This window comes from Phoenix dactylifera, chromosome 4 (genome assembly GCF_009389715.1).
Source record: "Phoenix dactylifera cultivar Barhee BC4 chromosome 4, palm_55x_up_171113_PBpolish2nd_filt_p, whole genome shotgun sequence".
NCBI lineage: Eukaryota > Viridiplantae > Streptophyta > Magnoliopsida > Arecales > Arecaceae > Phoenix > Phoenix dactylifera.
The window spans coordinates 31,172,780-31,185,593 of NC_052395.1; the positions used below are offsets into that span (position 1 = coordinate 31,172,780).

Sequence of the window (12,814 nt, forward strand, 5' to 3'; positions counted from 1 at the left end):
TTAAAGAAAGACAGGTGAAATGTTCTTCGCCAATGAAACAGTTAAAAACTAAAAAAGATCGGATAAGAAGATATAGAAATCCCAAGAAAACGAACTTTATTAGAGGGCGAAATGTCTAAGAAACCTTTAAAGTTATAGATGAAGTTTATCAGTCGAAGATATAGAGAGTTGCCTCAAAGATGGAGCCGAGGCAAATTTAGGTTAGAAGAAGAGATATAAAGAAGGAATAGTACTACCGATGCAAGAATCCGATCGAACGGTATGATATCCAGTATGAAACCTCGCATCGACGGAGAAAGTAATAGAAATCAAGAAAAGAAAGAAATCATGTCCTAACGAAACAAAATAAACGAAAAATGCGTACAAGAAGGATCGCACCGATCAGTGAACAACAGGACTATATGAAGGCGCACGATAGCCGCACAAATTCCCGAGATCAAGAAGGAAAAGAAAAACCACCAAGAATAGAAGCACAACGGGGGGAGGGAGCGGGAGGGTGCCGGAAAAAGAGAGCCACAGCAACTCCCAAGAAAAAAATCAAGAATAACGAAGGACCAAAAATTCGAATCATAACGAAGGGAGATTGGAGACGGAGAGAAATCCGACCTTGGCATATCTCCGCGAAAGTAGAGGACGCGACGCCGTCGGATTTCCCGCAGGAGGAGAACAGGGAGGAGATCCGAGAAGCGTTGACTGGAGATCCGAAGAGGGAAGGCTCCCGGACCAGGTGGCAGAGGCAGGCGGCGCCACCTCCGGCACCGTCGAGGACAGCGGAGTAGGCTTGGCAGCAGGCGGCGGAAGGCGTCGCAGAGGCGTTCTCAGGCAGCGTTGCCAACGTGATGGAGGCACGAGGACATCGCCTTCAGTCTCTCCGTGCACTGGACAGGCAGCTGGGAAAGCACTTGCCCGGCGGATCCAGCGTCGGCCGCTACAGCCGGAAGGAGGAGGGCGGCGAGGAGGAGGGGGAGGAGGAGAGAGGGGGGGCGGGCTAGGGTGGGTTTCATCTCGTTTTGGAACGCTGAGGTTTCTTGGTCTGGCTTCCAGAGAAACGACGGTTGATACGAGCGCCGGGGAAGTCGGTTCTCGTATTTATAGGCGCCGGCGCGAGAGGCTCAAGTAAATGGAGTGGTGCTGGGTTTGATCTTGACCGTCCAGTTGATGGGTATGTACGGCACAGTAGGCTGCCTATCGGCCAGGGCTACAATCGCTGTAAGTGTGAAGCATTACCATTGTATTTGAGTCATCAGATAAGATTGCAGGCACGCGTTCCTAATTGCAGTACCATGCCTCTACTTACTTTCCTAGGTCCAAACTTTAATAGAATCACAATTCGTTACTGCAGGGAAGCCCAAAAGTTAATAATGTGACTTTTATCAGTGTCGCCCGAAACTACACAGATATTTGTTCTAAACCATAACGACTTTGATGGGGCAATTGAGTGTTTCATATAATCGAATGCATCTGTACTCTTGCGCAAATGAGATGATGGCATAATTCTTGCTAATCTTTTGAGCAACCATGCTTCAACTATATATATATATATATTATATATATATATATATATATATATATATAATATATATTATATATATATATATTATATATATATATATATATATATATATATACTTTGATGGGTCGGATTAGGTTCGCTTTTTAGCATCATAATTGAAGTAGGTGATTAAAAGCTTGGGCATAAGATAACAGCCACAAAGAATTTATAGGTGATTAAATTTGAGGATAGTTGGTCGTTGGGAGATCATCATATAATATTATTTTAAGTGTGAAAATACTGCCATGAGCGAAGGGTCGGACGTATGTCAAAACAAAGTCCAGAACTTCAGGGTGAGTCAGTTGCATATTATTAACAAGTTTGAATCATAAAGCAACGTCTAATTCGTACCCAATCGGTAAGTTATCTTTAAAAATATACATGACAATACTATATTTACAAAGATATACATATCATTTTGGATATTATAAAAGTATGTATACAAAATCAGAAAATAATTATAAAGGCTATACAGATAAATATAAAAACTTTGAATGTATATATGCAATTTCTTTACGCATAAAAAGCCATTGTTTTTGTAGAGGCCATATGAAATTGGGAAAGAGTGGCTCAAGTAAGCTTTGTTGGTTTCCCATACTATAGTTCTATAGCATTGGAAGCCATTTCCACTTTTTTTCTTTTTTTTACTAAAGTTGTCAACTTTCGTGCAACATTAAACTTTGTCCTCAAAATAGATCTAGAACTCAACCCTAAATCTACAGATTATTAGTCATGTGTAGGGAGATGCCATATGATACATCAGAATATCAGAAACTTTTTACAGGATACAAGTCTTGGTGTAATAGTGTTGGAGTTAGATTCCAACATGAAAAATTGCTCACATGAAAATACAAGCACGTAAAAGCAAGCTGAAAGCGTCTATAGGGAGTCGTCAATCCACAAAAATTACACAACGTCTCAGAGGACCCCAAGCAAACAGAGGATGAAAACAGGGAGACGGAAAAGAACGACAGGCCAAGCTAAGAGCAGGCCTTCGCTGCTCCGAACCAGCGCCCGGGTTGACGCCGCGCCCGATATCACCAGCTCCGGTCCTGTATGGTATCTCGGTACAAGCACTGTATACCCAGAGATACAGGAGGAGAAGCGGGTCGGTATTAGGCCGCACAGAAAGTCTAAAAGGATCATTACTCTTTAATTAGGCGATGATTAAGCTTACTCATATCGGAGTCGGGTTTGTGGTCCGGATCCGCAGGGGCAGGGGGCGGCGCACCGGCAACGTCTACGAGGAGAGAGGAGATGACCGAATAAATGAAGGGATATAAACTAAATTAAACTGGGAACTCGAGGGCACATATGTACTTTTACCTGGCTGTTGGTTCACGGGGTCCGGAGGCGTGGCGTCGCGAAGTGGCGGCAGTGTTGGGGAATCTGCACGAGAAGAAATTAACCCACAGGCGCACCCTTCGTTATAACTTGCCCCAGTCACAACTTAATTGGGTGAACTGGTCCCCATGAAAAGTAGAGTGCGTCGTGAGTGGTGACCCATTATTTAGACCACAACGGTGACACATGGTTACCCTCAGCGCACGATAGCGTGCTTGGATGACAAATGGCGGGAAAAAAATCACAAAAGTTGCCTTTTTTTTTTTCATGAAAGAAACAACGGCGATCCGGGTTTGGAAACTTACGGCCATAATCCACCGTTGGATCACCCAACGCAGAGATCTCAAAGCGAGCCGTGTATGATCCAACGGTGGATTTGCGCGAAGGATAAAAAAATAAAAAATAGGCAATAAATATAATTAAAATAAAGAAATTTGAGAAAACATAGCCTAGTTTTTTCGCTGGCAAAAGAACGAGAAAAGAACAAAATAAAAAGAAATAAAAACCAAGATAGAGAAATAAAGGTAATTAGAGAAATTCGAAGAAAGGTCGAGAGCGGGAAAGGAACCTTGGCAGATCTCGGCAAAGGAAGAGGCGGCGCCGGCGTCGGAGGCAGCGCAGGTGGAGAAGAGGGAGACGATACGGGAGGCGTTGAGGGGGAATCCGAGGAGGGAGGGCTCCCGGACGAGGTGGCAGAGGCAGGTGGCGCCGCCTCCGGCGCCGTCGAGGGCGGAGAAGAAGGTCGCGCAGCACGCGGCTGAGGGGGCCGGAGTCGGGTTGTTGGGTGGCGCCGCCACATGCGGCAGGCACGTTGACATCGCCACCAGCTCCACCGCGCACCCAATCGGTGGCGGGGACGGTGCCGGGGCGGCGGAGGCAATCGCTGCGGCGACATGGAGGGCGAGAGCGACGGCGGGGAAGGGATTCATTCTTCGTTCGCGACGGGGGCCTTCTTGATCTGACCGTAATGCCCCTGGACTTGAGAAAAAGGACGAGTGGTATGAGCTCTGAGATGGAGTCTTTCTCCTATTTAGAGGTGACAGTGGTGGAATTAAGATTAGTTACCATCGCGTCAATCTGGACCGTCCATGCGGGACTCACGCACTGATGGCCCTTAGAGTTGGGTCGAATGAGGTCTACCGATCAAATGGAGTTCGATTATTCGGTATGTTACTGCACAAGTTTATTTGAGTGAGTGCAAAACCATGTTACTGGATAATCTCCATAGCGAGTAGCAGCTTAATTAGATTGCAGGAATGTATTCCAAGTTGCAGCACCATGCCCGTATCAACTCTCCTAGCTCCAAAAATTATTATAAACAAATTTATCAAACTGATATGATTTGTTCTGTAGGTTTTTGTGAAACTACAAATATTTAGTATAACCATGATGACTAAGATGTGTCAACTAAGGGTTTTCATGAAACTACAAACATTTAATATAACCATATGGACTATATGAGACAACTAAGGGTTCTTGTCATAGCACGTACCTTTACTTTCGTGCTAAATGAGATGCTGTTGCAATTTGTTGGAGTTTATTGGATAATATATAGCTTGATAGTGTGGCTGTAATTAGTCCCTCCACCCAAAGAAATATAAACAAGTCTCCGTTGAAAGAAAGCTCGATGAACCTTAAACTTTTAAAATGCCCTTCTAGTAACCTACATTTAGTAAATTGTGATTACCATAGCATGGTAGATAATTATTCTCGTCCTTTGGAATATTTTCAATAAAATATAAATCTGAAATATAAAAAAGATTTATTGAGATCTCTTTTTTTCTCCCTATAAAATTTGGGCCAATCTACTCAAAAGCTATTTCTGAATACTAATGAATATAGGCTTAGCTCATCCTATAATTTTATGATCATGCTCATCGAATCGGCTTAATCCATGAATTTAATAGAATTTTAAACCTAATCATCCAAACAAACCCTATGTTTTTGGATTTCTCGGGTTGGGAAAACCCTAAGCTTTGATCCCTATTTTTTTGATTCTCATCCTAATGGATCGATGGCGAGGTAGCTCGGATGACCTCCAACAGCAATTGCTAGAGCCATTCCTTTAGGAAAAAGAGTTCAAGAGACGGGGAAGAGGAGAAGGGCACCTCAACAAATCAATGAAAAGCTCCTCTGCCCTTCATTTATCTGAAATCCTAAGAGAAAGGAAAGGGCAGGTTGGTTGGGGGAGTGGGGGCAGCCACCATATCTGAACTCCTAAGCGTATCTAACAAAATATTGTGAAAGATACTCTACATATGGTATAACTTTTGCTCTAAATGGTTGTATGGGGCAAATTCTAGCATACCAGCATATTTCATGTCATCATATTAAATAAGGCAAGACTATTTAACTCCCAATGTGCCCCCACTCTATTGGCCCAGATACAATCTAGCCCAACAAAATAATGGGGTTGTAATTTCATGTTAGTGCACTTTCAAAAATAATCATTGTAGACCTTTAAACAGGAGTTTATACATAATATGTGATATGTTATTCTCAACAAACTAGAACATTGTACATCTTGTTCACAAAAGACTAGAGAAGTCTGGGCATTTGATTCTTAAATATGGGGAGCTCCATGGATAGGACCTACCATTTTTGAAATCCTAAATATATCTGACAAAATATTTTGAGATATACTCTGGATATAGTCTAAATCTTGTCCTAAATGGTTTTATGGGGGCATAATTTTGGTATATAATAAATGTATTTCATGTAATCTTATTACATATTGGCTAGACTATTTAACTCCCATAATGCCCCCTCTCCTCCATGCACCTTCCTCCTTGGCGAATCGTAACCAGCTCATCTCTAGTAAGATCTATTGGAGTTTTAATCTTAAAAAAAATTAAATTTTCTTATCTTCTAATCTTTAGTTGTTTTAAATGCTTTAAAATATTCTTTTGTAAGATGCCTCTTTCAGAAGAGTTGACTTTTCAAAAAAGAACGTTGGTTTTCGAAAAGATACGGTGTTTCCGAAACATTACGTATCTTCAGAACCACCATATCTCTTTGATCTTCCAGATAGAGTTTATAAACAAACTGCTTAGGAATTAATAAAAAAATAATCCAATCTCTCTCTCTCACACACACACATTGGTACTCTGTCTTTTGAATTTTTTTTTCCCACAAATAGAGAGTTCTTTCACTCTTTAACTTTATGCTTTCTATCTTTTCTTCTTTTCTGGGCACCTAAAGGAGTCAGTCGGATCAAGTCTTCATAGCGATTGTGCTTGTTAGAGGAGGATAGGGCTGAGCTGGATTATTGTACCTTAGAGACGAGATCGTTGCAAACATGTACATAAGGGATGAATCATATTTTTAGGATAATGTATATCACATGCTTGGATTCGGGCAAACCCTTTTCATCTTCTGATTTTATTTTAGTAGATTATTTTTTTATAATACTTCTATAAAATAAAGATATAGTAATTTTTAGGCAATATTTCCAACAGTCTAAGAACATGATCTTGATTACACCAAAAATTGCTATTTGATCGTTTATCAAATTTAGCTCATTTGCATAGGACTAAATTTGGTTTTAATTATATAGAATTAGAAAGCTATATTTTTTTTATAAAAATAAGTCTTTTTAGAAAGTCATATTGCTTTGAAAAATTGTGTAAACAGACATTTTGCAACTTTAAAAACTATACAGAAATTTGCTACAAATTTAAAATATTTACAGAATTTTTTTGGAACTTTAAAATCTTTGTAGAATTTTTTTGTAGATTAAAAATTTGTGTAGAAAATTACTGCAGCTTTAAAAGCCATGCAGATTTTCTACGACATTAAATTCTGTGTAATCTATTTTTTGAAATCTTTAATTACTATGCAAAATGTTTTACATCTTTAAAATTTATGCAAAAAACGCCTTTTTAAAAGCTGTAGAGAAATTATTGTTGCTTTAAAAACTGTGCATATTATTAGTTGTTCTCAAAATACATACTGCTGCTTTAAAAAATGTCTAAAAATCATAAAGTTAAAATTATCTGTTATACTTCCTAGTGTGGTTATTTAATTTTATTGATATTATTATTCTTTATTGCATTTATTTCAAATCTAGAATTTAACTCAAAACTTTACGAATAAAAGAGTACTAACAAAAAGATGAATCGAGTTATCCAGATTCGTCATAAATTTGTAAGATAACTCAAAAAAGGAATGCTATTGTCTTGGAATTTGTCAAGTATGAGAAAAACTTGGTAGATGAATTAAACAAGGATTTGTCTAGGAGTTGAGTCTTGGAATTATCGGTGGGGATGGGGCTAGCTTAAACCCACTATTTAGTCACCGACAGTGGATACCCAACCTCTGTGATTGAACATTCCATGAAGGAGGTTTAGTATGGTAGAAAGGAAACTATTTGAGTGATCGTGTTAGAGCATATTTTTCAGAGTATATCTCCTCCCATTCCTATGATGAGTGCTCTTATCAGTGATAAAAATATATACTAAAAAGGTTGAGTTATGCTTTTATTGAGTCAAAGATAGAAAAACTGTAGAATATTAGGTCACAAATACCCTTGAAGGACTTACCTATATGAGAATTGTTATATAGACCATGACTAGAGGTTTCGGCTAACCCTTAAAAATTTTCATAAAAAATCATGGTACTAAGTGCAAGACCTTTAAAATACCTTTTTGTGAGATGCCTCTTTTAGAAGAGTTATGACTCTTCGAAAGAGAATGTTGGTTTTCGAGAAGATACGATATTGTTGAAACATTACATATCTTTGGAACCATCTTCTCTTTGGTCTTTCAGATAGAGTCTATAAATAGTCTCCTCCGAAATTTATAAAACAACAATTTAATCTCTCTCTCTCTCACTCATACTCTTTCAAGAGTTTCTTCCATAGACAGAAAGTTTTTTCACTTTTCAACTATTAACTTTCTATCCTTTTTTTTTTGGGCATTTGAAGGAGTCGGTCGGATCAAGTCTCCACAACGAGTGTGCTCGTTAGAAAAGGATCGAGCTGAGCTGATTATTGTATCTTAGGGATGAGATTACCGCAAACCTACACATAAGGGGCGAATCACGTTCTTAGGATGGTGTATATTACACACATCGATCCAGACAAGCACTTTTTAATCTTCTGATTTTATTCTAGTAGATAATTCAATTATAATACTTCCATAAAATAAAGATATAGCAATTTCTAGGCAATATTTCTAATAAGATCTCCATGGATAGGGCCTACCATTTTTGAATTTCTGAGCATATCTAACAAAATATTTTGAGGTATACTCTGGATATGGTCTAAATCTTGTCCTAAATGGTTTTAGGGGGCATAATTTTGGTATATAATAAATATATTTCATGTAATATTATTAGATATTGGCAAGACTATTTAACCCTCATCGTGCCCTCTCTCCTCCATGCACCTTTCTTCTTGGTTGATTGTAACAAGCTCATCTCTAGTAAGATCGATCTCCATAAATAGGGCCTACCATTTTTGAATTCCTGAGTACATCTAACAAAATATTTTGAGATATACCCTGGATAAGGTCTAAATCTTGTCTTAAATGGTTTTATGGGGGCATAATTTTAGTATATATATCTTATTAGATATTGACAAGACTATTTAACTCCCATAGTGCCGCCTCTCCTCGATGCACCTTCCTTCTTGGCCGATCGTAACTAGCTCATCTCTAGTAAGATCTCCATAGATAGGGCCTACCATTTTTGAATTCCTAAGCATATCTGACAAAATATTTTAAGATATACTCTAGATATAGTCTAAATCTTGTCTTAAATAGTTTTATGGGGGCATAATTTTAGTATATATAAATGTATTTCATGTAATCTTATTAGATATTGGCAAGACTATTTAACTTACATAGTGCCCCCTCTCTCGATGCACCTTCCTTCTTGGCCGATCGTAACCAGCTCATCTATACTAAGATCTCCATAGATAGGGCCTACCATTTTTGAATTTCCGAGCATATCTGACAAATTATTTTGAGATTTACTCTGGATATGGTCTAAATCTTCTCCAAAATGATTTTATGGCGGCATAATTTTGGTATATAATAAAGGCATTCCATGTAATCTTATTAGGTATTGGCAAAACTATTTAATTCCCATAGTGTCCCCTCTCTTCCATGCGCCTTTCTCCTTGACCGATCGTAACCAGCTCATCTCCAGTAAGATCTCCATGGATCTCCACATTTTCTTCTTGCCTTTCCTCGCCCCAGGTCACATGATTCCTATGATCGACCTTGCCAAGATATTTGCTGACCGCGGCGTCAAGGTCAGCATCGTAACTACAACTGGAAACATACCTCGCATCCAACCCACCATCGATCTTGCCAACAACTCTTGCCACTCCTCTCGCCACCATATCCAACTCATTCCCCTCCACTTCCCCTACTCTGAGTCCGGTGTCCCCAAAGGCCACGAGAACCTCATCAACTTTTCCGATCCCGGTATCAGCCCAGAGTTCATCACTGCCATCAACCTTCTCGAGGCCCCCTTCATGCAGCTCGCCAAAGACCACCGCCCTGACTGCATCATCTCTGATATCTTCTACCCCTGGACGAGCAGCATCGCCCATGAGCTCAGAATACCGAGGCTTGTCTTCCATGGTTCAGGCATGTTTACTTATGCCGTCATGTGTGTCATCAAAGATCTCAAGCCCTATGAGGGCGTCAATAGCGACAGGCAGCCATTCGTCGTGCAGGGGCTTCCCCATAGGATCGAGATGACACGATCACAGCTCCCGGAGTTTGTCACAGAAGCTAGAACCGGCTTCTTCAAAGAGACAGATGATGCTCATGACATGACCTATGGCATGGTAATGAATAGCTTCAACGAGTTGGAATCCGACTACGCCAATCTACTTAAGAAGATGTTGAGCATGAAAGTGTGGCATGTTGGCCCGGTGTCCTTATTTAATCAAGATGTTAATGATGAAATGGCAAGAGGTGACAAGGCCTCAATAGACTGCAACCATTGCTTGAGTTGGTTGGACACTAAGAAGCCGAGGTCGGTTCTTTACATATGTTTCGGAAGCTTAGGACGATTCACTCATGCTCAGCTTCAAGAGATTGCATTAGGGCTCGAGGCTTCCGAGCACCCATTCATTTGGGTGGTGAGATACAATGACGAATTGTCGGCATGGCTACCAGAGGGGTTTGAGAATAGGGTGATAAGTGAAGGGAGGGGTGTAATCATTAGCGGGTGGGCACCGCAGTTGCTCATATTGAACCATCCAGCGGTCGGGGGATTTATGACGCATTGCGGGTGGAACTCATGTTTGGAAGGGACCGTCGCTGGTTTGCCAATGATAACGTGGCCACTCTTCGCTGAGCAGTTCTTTAGCGAGAGGCTTATTGTGGACGTGCTGAGAATTGGGATAGCAATCGGGGTGAAGGTGTGTAGTGGTAACGAGGAGGAAAGAGAGATGGTGATGGGGGAGGGGATAAAGAAGGTGGTGGATGAGTTGATGGGAAATGGGGAGGAAGCGGATGGGAGAAGGGAGAGAGCAAAAGAGCTTGGAGTGATGGCTAGGAGGGCTGTGGAGGTGGGGGGTTCTTCTTATAATGATATGAGCCATTTGATAGAGGATTTGCTTAGTCTAAGATCTGCTTAGATCCAGACCGGTGAGGACGAAAAATGATTCAACTATGTTTTTCTTTCATTTTTGGGCCTGTCATAGGCAAGACAATTGAAGCACATTTGTACGAAAATAGCTGTTTACCATCCACTCGGATTTGCTAAACGTTTTCGGAACTGTTTCCGATTTGGACTAGAAGCATATTTGTCACCCTCCTGTTTATAACAGAAGGTTATCGTCGTCTTCTTCTTTATGATTTTTCGATGACGGCGATGGATATCCCCTCCGATGATATCATGCTACCCGCAGCGTTCTCTCCATCGCTTTAGTTGTGCCTCCAAACAAATGGCTTTAGGTTGGCATCAGAGGAGTAGTTCTCTCGCCGCGCCTCATCCCCTAGTCTCATCGTTCGCACCGTTCTTAGTCGTCAACCATACGGCTCAAGCTCTAGATCAAACGAGTGCAAGTGCCCCTGATGCAGGAGCATGGCGCATGGATTCAAGGAGTCCTTGTGTGTTTAGGAGTCCTTGCGCCATAAGAAGTCCTTATGTGGGTATGAGTCCTTGTGTGACTAGGAGTCTAGTTAATTTGGGTTTGTAATATGCTGATTTGTGTTTGATGATTGAGTCCATATAATTGAATGCCAAGTGGCAATTAGATGACATGAAGATCAAAGCATGATGTGGAGACTTTGACTTGGCCAAAGTCGAGTTGTCCTAGAAGTCCTAGATTCTCTCTAGTGTCAAGTGTTAGGAGTTGTTTTTGGTCCATGTGGCGTTTGGAGAAGAGTCCTAGTTGATTTGGACTCTCTTCCATGCATCATGAGGAGTCCTAGATTATTTGGAGTTTTATTTATTGAGTTCATGTGTCGTTTGAAAGAGGCCTAGCTAATTTGGACTCTTAGTCTATGTGTCTTTAAAGAGTCCTAGTTATTTAGGAGTCTTAGTTGGTTTAGTAGATTTCGTCAGTTGATTTCATCAGTTGATTTCATCAGTTAATTTCGTTAAATGATTAATTTGATTTAAAAGAGTCCATATATTGTTGGAGTCCTAAAATTCTGATTGTAAGAGTCCATATTTTTCCAACGTCTTACTCTATATAAAGGAGAGGTTGAAGAATAAAATTAGAGAATTAATTTAGTTTTCAATTGCTCTTGTGATCTAGAGGCGAGAGGCTTCTTCTTTCTCTATTGGTGAGACTTCACAGGTTCCTTCCTTCCTTAGTGAGATGCTGGAAAATCCTTGGATTTATGATAGAGGTGAGACTTTCTATTCAGCCCATAGTTATCTTGTTACCATCAAAACCGCACCACCTTCCATTGTTTCTTCTTTCATCTGCCCACCTTCTTCACGCAATAGCCCTAATCCTTTGACGCCCTAATCACCACAAAGTCCATTAAGTTTCAGATCTAAATCGCAGGCCTAATCTCTTCCTCCCACGTCTTAGCCCAAATTAGCTTTAGGTCCAACCAATTTCAGCCATCATCCACCAAAAATTCAGCAGCACCCACCTCCATTCTGCGTCAGCCCCAGATCTTCACCTGAGGCTACCTGGAGGAGACGATGATATCATGATCATCGCCTCGATAACGGCTAGCTATTCTGCATCAAGCAGATATCAATGGAAAGCTACAATATGTCTGCTATTTCTACAATCCCTTCACCGAGGAACACACAGTGATCCCCAAACCCAGCCATTGCTGTCGTAGATTGAACATAGTGATGAGAGCACAAAAGTGCGATCTACACGCTGCTTAAATTAATATTATTATTAACATATAATGATAAATTCACTAGTTTAATATTATATTTTTTTGGTATAGGTTATTATAAATTAAAGTTTAAATGCGCATTTGGTATAGATGGCGCAGGCCTAATCCTACCATGACTTGGTCAAGCACATTTGCCCCTGAACGACTTTCCATCCAGCCCATGCATATCAGCCCGTCTCCCCAACTTGTCATATCTGATGGATTCCCACCAACCATCCAAGGATCACAGAATCGAGCCTGGTTTGAAGACATAGAGTAGGGGAGCTAACAGTGAAGTCCCACCAACCGTCCACATCCTTCCAAATCAGTCTCCGCGTATTTCATCCCGTGAGATCACGCGTGAGCCCAAGCATCAAGTCACAGCAACCCATGGATCCTGCGTCCATTCTAGAACTCCTCTTCTTCCGCACGCAATCCAGCCTCCCACTGTGCACCCCAGCGATTTTCGCATTCCTCCGCATCTCGGATCAGCCAGCCATCCGTGAAGGAAGCATCCAGCAGCCTGTGATGCATCCCAAGATTCCTCCTCCCAGCTTCTTCCGCCTCTTCTTCCGTTTGCGTTCAACGAGCCGTTCCAGCCACAGCC

At 40.9% G+C, this 12,814-nt stretch overlaps 2 protein-coding genes across 2 annotated transcripts; one reads left to right on the forward strand and one right to left on the reverse strand.

Moving 5' to 3' along the window:
• Positions 1–2,747: 2,747 nt before the first annotated feature.
• LOC103695532 (non-specific lipid transfer protein GPI-anchored 25) lies at positions 2,748–4,068 on the reverse strand. The gene is made up of 2 exons (XM_039125203.1): positions 3,465–4,068; positions 2,748–2,941 (listed from the first exon to the last, which is right to left on the reverse strand). Exons 1-2 carry the CDS (start codon positions 3,823–3,825, stop codon positions 2,793–2,795), a joined length of 510 nt encoding a protein of 169 aa, XP_038981131.1. The 5' UTR covers positions 3,826–4,068; the 3' UTR covers positions 2,748–2,792.
• Positions 4,069–8,994: 4,926 nt separating this feature from the next.
• On the forward strand, positions 8,995–10,595 carry LOC103695534 (scopoletin glucosyltransferase-like). Its single transcript, XM_008776893.4, has one exon. It carries the CDS (start codon positions 9,057–9,059, stop codon positions 10,491–10,493), a length of 1,437 nt encoding a protein of 478 aa, XP_008775115.4. The 5' UTR covers positions 8,995–9,056; the 3' UTR covers positions 10,494–10,595.
• The last annotated feature ends 2,219 nt before the right edge of the window (positions 10,596–12,814 follow it).